At 37.0% G+C, this 8294-nt stretch overlaps 1 protein-coding gene across 1 annotated transcript; it reads right to left on the bottom strand.

Moving 5' to 3' along the window:
• Positions 1–2238: 2238 nt before the first annotated feature.
• LOC122093986 (subtilisin-like protease SBT5.4) lies at positions 2239–8041 on the bottom strand. Its single transcript, XM_042664555.1, has 7 exons — positions 7871–8041; positions 7672–7781; positions 7463–7560; positions 7192–7359; positions 5032–5140; positions 3075–4237; positions 2239–3000 (listed from the first exon to the last, which is right to left on the bottom strand). The coding sequence occupies exons 1-7, from the start codon at positions 7955–7957 to the stop codon at positions 2450–2452; spliced, it is 2286 nt and encodes a 761-aa protein (XP_042520489.1). The 5' UTR covers positions 7958–8041; the 3' UTR covers positions 2239–2449.
• Positions 8042–8294: the final 253 nt, after the last annotated feature.

Below are 8294 nucleotides of genomic sequence, written 5' to 3'. Positions count from 1 at the left end.
GATCTTACAGTCATTTCATGGAAGGAAATCTAAATCATATTGCCATGTCCTATTTTTATAGATATAGTAATGAAGAATTGATTAAAAATTGTTGGTTATGTTGCCGGCATACCGTATGCTAGCACCCACGGTGTCTATCTCTATCTCTTTCCCTCATATCCTTCCTGAATGATACCCATCATATGCCTCCATTGGTGCTGACCGTTAGCTTACCATACCCCGGCAACATACCTATCCCTTTTCCTATAATTTAAAGTGAGGTGGTGGTATTGGAGGAAGTTCAGTTTTGTTTTCTTCTTGGGCCATGGCCCACATGATAAAGATAGAAGAGAAGAAAATAATATTTAAAAAAAAAATCATGTGAGAGAGTAAAAAATTCATGCAAGAGGCTTGTGGTTCGTCGGTGTGATCAAGAACCCCGTGGATTTGATTTATTGTCGCTGGTTGGGATTAACAACTCTTCCAGGGAAGCCTTTGTCAATTGTAGAAGTTTACTGATGTAAACCTGGCTTGGGATGGACAAAATTAAATGTGGATGGTTGTTTTTTGAGAAACCCACGAAGATCAGGAGCAGGAGGAGTTTTTCGAAATCACAGGGGCTTGGTGGTGGGTTCCTTTAAGAAGTTTTTAGGAGTTTACTCAAATTACTATGCTGAGTTCACTGTTCAAATGGGGGGAATTTTTAAAGCCAAAGAGTTATATATTGATGCTCTTTGGATTGAATCGGATTCAGCAGCAAGTGGTGGTAGCTATTTAATCCCAATCTATTCCTTGGTTTGTTTTTCAAGATTGGATGTCTGTGAAGGATTATCTGCACTCTATAAGTTGGAAGATAAAGCACAAATTTTCTTGCAAAGGAGGCAGCAAAAACAAGATCTTCAGACATTACTGTCTCTTTCCCGTCGCATATTAAGTCAAAGATTGTTCATGATGCAAAAATCGAGACCCAGGTTTTGGTTTATTTAATGTTTAATTTTTTTTTCAATTTGTTCTCCCCTATTGATGGCCATGCCAAAGGTGGGGGATTATAAATTGTCTTTTTGAGATGTATTCTTTTCTCTTCAATAAAATTTCTGATCTGTAGTGAAAAAAGAATATATGTACCTTGACATTTTTGGGAAATGATTTTCCTATTATAATGATTTTAGTGTTTAATTTGTAATTTGTTAGATTTAATGTTGTTATATTTTATTCATAATATTCTACAATAGTTAGCTAATTAATAGTTTCTTTTAAAGAGAAAAATCACTAAATGTCATTAATATTCTGCTTCATGACCTGTTCACTCTAATCTTAAGTAAAATTTTATCCCAAACTTAAAAATGTCTCAAAACCTATGAAACTATGGTTTATATTTTCAAGGCTTTGATTTCTTTTGCAGCCCACATAAGAAGGGTTCTTCATGATTTTGGATTTGTTGCTCATACGATCACCTGGTCATTATAAATGTGAGTATTCAACACCTATCCTACTTCCTATCATTACAAGTAAGGGTGTTAATCTGTTTGGTTCTGATATAGATGGTTCGATTCAGTTTGATGCAACATTTTTTAGGTAAAACTAAAACAAATCATTTCATAAACGGTTTAATATATTAAAACCTTAAATTTTTTTTATGTTTTCTATTTTTTTTATCCAAACAACTTCTTTACCTTTAAAATGTTTAATGAAATGGATGTAAATTGTAACATTGAATTAATTTTTTTATTATTTATAGGCTTTGTTAATTATTTTTTAATGTAAACTTAAATCTTTTTTAATGAAATATATGTAAATTTAACATTGAATGACTTAAACTTACTATGTACATGTTAACTAGTTTAACATTTTATTTAAACGGTTTTAAACTTTAAAACCAAAATCGAACCATTTAATAAATGATTTCATGGTTTCAGAGTAAACACTTTGATTCGATTTCCGTAAACAATTTCGATTTCAAATTCACACCCATATTTACAAGGGTAACAAGGGATATATTTGAAAGCAAAAGCGACAAGTGTTGGATGCTCATATGTACGACCAGGTAATCGTAAGAGCAAAGGATCCAATCTCATTCTTCATATGACATTAACATCATCCACATGACAGATGAGCTGAGACCAAAAAAATTATGGCACATGGAGTCTAGGATGACTCTCTTACATGTCAAGTTTAAGTCTAAAAGGAAGCAAAATAATTAAGGGACCCAAGATTAGATGGAATCTATGGAATCAAATTTATCAATAAATGGAAGAAAAATAAAATTTCCAAGATGAGATGGAATCTATTCAATCAAATGATGAACTAAATATCACAATGAGACTAGAGGGATTGGAGTTGATAAGCAATGTCTTTCTCTCTTTGAGACTAATAGAGTGTTACTGGACAGATAGGTCATTTCATGTCTCTCATATCATCTCATTTCTTCTCATCTCATCCCATCCAAGCAAAGAAAAGAAAATAGGAAACTCTACGTTGCAGCTGCCTTAACCGCAATCATACTCTTGACTTGATGATGACCATCAGACCATTTAAGCTCGCCAAAAACGAAGTCTTTAGCATAACCAGGTCGGTTAGTCTTGAGGGTTAGTTTGAAAGTCTTCTCTTGTCCAACCTTATCGAATGTCAGGATTGCAGGTTCCACCGTAACAGAAATTCCCAAGGGAGGTCGAATCTGGGCCTTGTATGTACCTGGAGACCCAACATTCTTTAGTTTCCTCGTCACAGTGGCAAAGCTGGAGAGACTGGGTACTGCGATGGAAGGATAGTTGAAGTCCAAGAGATTGATGGCGGGATTGGGACATGTGTAAGGCAGTTTTGATTCAGAAAAAAGGCTTATTAAAATTTGGTTGTAGCCAATGGCACATAGGAAGTTCTTGTAGTCGATGGTAGTTAGGTCATAGACCAACCCAGGATCCATGGCACTATTGGGTCGAACTTGTCCAGCTCCATAGTTGAATGGGTTTCCTCTCGTGTTATTCGAATTCTTCATCGGCTTCCTTGTATTATCCCTTGTACTTGCTGCACAAATATCACACGATTGATAATAAAATCATAAACAGAAAACCAAAGAGATTGATAAGGCTTATATTTACCAGTGGTCATAATGGCTGATCTGATGGCGGCAGGGCTCCAATGGGGGTAGAGTTTCTTGAGGAGGGCACTAACACCAGAGACATGAGGGCAGGACATGGACGTCCCTGACATAGTGGAAAAGACACCATTTGGCTTCGTCTTTGTTCCAACAACACTGGCAATGATGTCCACCCCTGGTGCAGTGACATCGGGCTTTAGAATCCCTGGAGTCACAGTATTAGGTCCCACGGAGGAGAAATAGGCCATCAAGGGTGCTTGTTTTGCACCCAACTCTGTCCTAGGTAAGATGTTAGCCGTGGGTGCTTTTGTCGAGTTCATGTACTTGTACAACGCAAGACTCTCTTTCGCTGACAATTGCGACGTTGGGAGCGTTGGAGACATTTCGTCCACGACAACCACGTTAACCACTATCACACCCACAGCTCCTGCCTCCTGTGCAGTCGAACTCGAGAACTCACCACCCATCTCGCACACCAATATCTTCCCCTTTACAAGCTTCGGGTCCAGTGACCCAGGATTGCAATACTTGCCGTCTCTTTCTGTAGCATTCTTCGCTCTTGCGGCAACACCTCTCACTAGAGGAAACCTCTTTCCGGCCGAGGGCATGGGAACCATGGAGGCGGCCAACCCTTTCAACAGCTGGTTGTTGCTAAGCTTCACGTCGGTCAAAAACTCTCGGTCAGTGGTGCTGGCAGCCACCGTGAACATCCAAGGGGCCACGTTGGTGACAGTGCCAGAATTTGGACCATCGTTTCCGGCCGAGGCTACCACAAGGATACCATTCTTGACAGCATGGAAAGAACCGATTGCCATGCTATCATTGAAGTAGTTGGTGGGTTTGTCTCCCAGGGATACGGAAAGAACGTCAACACCATCGTGAATGGCAGCATCATAACCAGCGAGGATGTCCGAGTCAAAGCACTCGTTATCATCTATTTGCTTTCCACACACCTTGTAGGAGGCTACACGCGCCCTTGGCGCTCCTCCCTTGGCCGTGCCATTGCCGTATCCATAGACATTGGCATTCTGGACGAAGTTTCCACCCGCAGTCGATAATGTGTGGGATCCATGACCGTCGTCATCGCGTGTGGTGTTGAAAGTTTTGGCAGGGCCAGCGTACGCAAGGTACCCTAGGTTGAAGGCCTTCGCACCAATCAGCTTCCTGGATCGTTTCATTTACCACCCCAATTTATCAAAAAAATAATTAAGGAAAAAAAAAACAGTTACTTGTGAGTTATAACGTAACTACACCAAGAGATACAGGGGTGGTGAAAAGAGCATCCGGCTTCCATGGTTGGATGCATGTGAGTTATTATGTAACTGATTATAGAAATAGGTTATCAAAAATAACTATGATGTTAAAAATTTATTTCTTCAGGTAAATTATAATTACAAATAAATTTGTAAACTTATGGTTAAATTTCTTAGTTAATCACTTTGATGACAATAAGTCATCCATAACTATATGTTTTTAGTAATATATGTTTCTTCTGTTTCATAAAAATAATAATAACTATATGTTTTTTTCTAGCTGAAATACTTGGTCTTGGGCCTCTTGGCTAAGGAGCAGTTTGAACACATCATTCTAGTTATCTCGTCCTAAAATATTCTAGCCCAAACACCCATGGGTAGTGACAAGAGAATACACTCCTTCAATTAAGAGATCGGATCAAGTTCACGTATGAGAACAATCGTGTACATCCTGGGTCCTTGGATTTAGATTCCATTAATTGCAGAGAGATAAAATAAAATCTAAATCCACAGTCTAGGGGCATACGAGATTGTTCACCTATGTGAACCTGGTTTGGATTTTTCAATTAAGGTGAAAAAGGAAACTCAATCCTTTGTTTTCTTCATATAAAAAAAAAAAATTTGGGGATGCTTTTGTTATGTGTTGACCTTGATAGTGATGAAAAAAGTGACTAAAAGGGGAGGAAAGAGAGAAAGGGATCCAACCTGTTGCAACGAATTCCGTCAGGACTTTTGTCCGTACAACCTCCTTTCCACCTTGATGGAATGGGTCCATACCCTTCGTCGTTAAAACTCTTTGATTCCGGCCAAACACCTTACCGTACCATCAAGGCATATCAACACATTCATCAAAGAAAGATGTTCAAAAAGTAATGAGAAAGAACACAATGTAGAAACGAAACTATAAATCGAATTTTTGTTTAAGGTTTCAACTTTCAAAATCAATATTAGCTTGTGCCCTTTTAATAAATGCTTGACAAAATTTTCATGATTTGGCTTTCAGTTGGAATTGGAGAAAAAACTTTGTTTCATCTGTCCATGTCGGAGAACAATAACACCACATTTTAAACTTATCAGCAGGCATGGCTTGCTTAGTCCATATTTAATAGCACATGACTATACAGTTTATGATCAAGCTATAGTTTTCAGTTCCCCGGCCATTTTGAAATTTCTACCATTTTTTACTCTTTTTTTTGGGTAGAAGTTCCCCATTGATTGTACACATTGTTTGAAATGACTAATCTCTATAAAGTTTAGGGGCAATAATATTTGGACCAAGAATCAACCTGTTGGTTTTAAAGCAAGTATTTAAAACAAATGAAGATTCAAAATAGCTTTAAATAGTTGTTTAAATACAAAATAACTTTCACAAATTTTATACCCCACAATGTACTAGTCAATTTAATTTTGAAGACATTTTATTCTCTTCTTTAAGGCTCATTATCTCTTCAGTTGCTAAAGATTTACGTAGTCTCAGTTTTCTTTTAATTTTAAAGTCTCCTCATAATGAAGTATCTTCTTAATTCATCCTCTTAAAGTCCCTTAATTCTTTATCGCATTTGTCTTATAAACAGAGGGAGACTTTAGCATTTGCAAGATACGGAACAAGTCATTTGAGTTATTCAAGTGTGTTCTTAATTTTGCTTCTCTTGGATTTTGTTGGATTTTAACAAGTCCATTGTGTGAGTGTTTTGTTTTTAGTCTGAGCACAACCCTATAGCATTCGAATGGGTCCAGTAGTCGAGTGCACGATTACTGGGGGAGCCATTGGGTTGTTTTATCTTTGAGGCCGATTTATATTATTCCCGATTGCACCATAGGGGGCATTTACGGTCTTAAGGACAGTGTCAAGTGACACGACTCAGCCCACCAATTTTCTAACAATTTTTATTTCAAGTCTATGATAATTTCATGTAGATGATAGATTGAAAGTTGTCCTACACAAATGCGACACATAGGTTTGCTCTCTCAATATTCTGACACATAATTTCCCTACACAACCTCATAGTTAAATCAAAATTGACCAATGGGTTTGATTAGAAACCTTTAATTCACCACAAAAAGATTTTTTTTGAAAATGAAGGAAGTCTTTCTTGGATGAACATGCACTGCAATCATTTGTGGGTTGAAATTTTCATTTTAAATGTACAATACTTCTTAAAGAGTTAAGTTTAGTATAGTCATATATTAAGTTAAACTAACTTTATTTACTTGGTATGTGACAACATAGGTCAAGAAAGAGATTGGAAATGCTGATGTGACCTACATTGCCACACTAACATTAACTGGCTTGTATGTTTATCGTGGGAGTTATGAAATAACCACCAAATAATAATTTTGATGGGAGGTGGTTACAAGATGGAGATATTATGCACTAAGCTTGGAATAATTCATAGTTCCATACAGAAAACTGAAAACTATAGCTTGGAATAATTCATAGTTCCATTCTATATGATTTTTCTCCAAAAAAAAAAAAAAAAAAAAGCTAACTAAATCATTTATTTAAAAAATAAAGGGAATGTTTGGACGACATCTCTCTATGAGTATTTAGAAATTGACACTTTCTGTTAATCCCCGGTCTTATTCCTAAGAGTTCTCTAAGTTGAGATAATAAGAAGATTTTCAAAAATAATAAATCATTATGCCATCATCAAAATATGTTATTATCATGCACATATTTTAAATACATATGTGAAATGATAATATTCATCCGTGATACTTCATTTTTACCTCTACGCCGCTTTTTTTTTTTTTTTTTTTTTTTAACCTCTCCTAAGTGATATTTTTCTTTTTTTCTTGGTAAGATGCTTTAGAGAATTGCCAAGACTGATGATGAAAGAAGACATGAAGGTATTACGGACTTACCACCATCAAGGTTCCCAATAATTATATCTTCCCCAAATTTGGCCTTCTCCCAAAGCGACCCAGGTTGAGGTGCACCATTAATTTTCCTCAGTCCAAGAAAATCCCATGACCGGGTTGTATGTAACTTCACTCCTTTGTTTGGGAAAACTGATATGACCTTGGGATGCTCTGCATTGATTGAAGTCCAATCGTTGATCATCCATTAATATTTAACGTAACAAAAATTATTAAGAACAAATAACTATGAGTCATGATCATGCTTCTTTCGTACTTGCGATCTCAGCTGCTTTCTCTTCTTCAAGGGTCGCTGAAAAACCATTGATATGCTTTGTGTAGCAGTATAAAATTGATTCTTTGGCCTGCTTGGTGCTGTGTTAATTGGGAGGGGTGTGGAGAACGAAGAAGATATTTAACAAGATTTTCGAAAAAATAAAGAAGAGATTTTGCAGTCAATTTCTGAAAGCAAAATCCATTTCTTACCCTCCAACGTAATCAGCCAGAAACTCGTAATGAGATTCTGCGGCTAGATCAAAATCAGCTTGTGCGGCTTTCGGACCATGTGAATGTGATCCCAAGTATACCACAAAAGACTGCAACATTATCAGTAAAATCTGTCATCAGAATTATACCCAACAAGAAGACTAACAAGAAGAAGAAGAGTAAGAGAATTAATGGTTGCCTTTTTGATAGCGAATGTGGGTCTCTGCAACATAGAGAAAACCAAAACAGGAAGAAGGAAAAGGGAAAGCCTTGAGAACCTCCCCATTGGTTCTCTGTAGGATTGCTTCTCCTTTCCCTGTTTCTAAAAGCTCTGCTTGGAGAGGAAAACCTCTCCAACAATGGTAGGAGGTGGTGGGAACGTTTTCATTCACACCAATTCTCCAATGGATTATATAGAGAGAAATTGAGGATCTTAACATGAACCCTTTGACCATTGATATGACCACACCTTATTATCCGGATCCCTCAAAAGCATCCTCGAAAGGGAGCCTCAAACTGCTGATATTTTTTATCCAAAAAAAAGTAACTCTAAACTGGGTAGAAATCCACTCCCCATCTAAAAATAGGAAAGCTTTGACCGGATGGAAAACCTAAATATTTAA

The sequence above is a fragment of the Macadamia integrifolia genome, chromosome 11 (genome assembly GCF_013358625.1).
Source record: "Macadamia integrifolia cultivar HAES 741 chromosome 11, SCU_Mint_v3, whole genome shotgun sequence".
Lineage (NCBI taxonomy): Eukaryota > Viridiplantae > Streptophyta > Magnoliopsida > Proteales > Proteaceae > Macadamia > Macadamia integrifolia.
The sequence above is the reverse complement of the archived record's forward strand: the minus strand, read 5'-3'. Positions and strand labels throughout refer to the sequence as shown.

Coding starts and splice junctions, on each gene's coding strand:
- LOC122093986 (XM_042664555.1), bottom strand. CDS start 7,957: ATGGGGAGGTTCTCAAGGCTTTCCCTTTTCCTTCTTCCTGTTTTGGTT. Junction 7,561..7,671: donor CTGGCTGATTACGTTGGAGG/GTAAGAAATGGA, acceptor CAATTAACACAG/CACCAAGCAGGCCAAAGAAT. Junction 7,360..7,462: donor GAAAGCAGCTGAGATCGCAA/GTACGAAAGAAG, acceptor CAATCAATGCAG/AGCATCCCAAGGTCATATCA.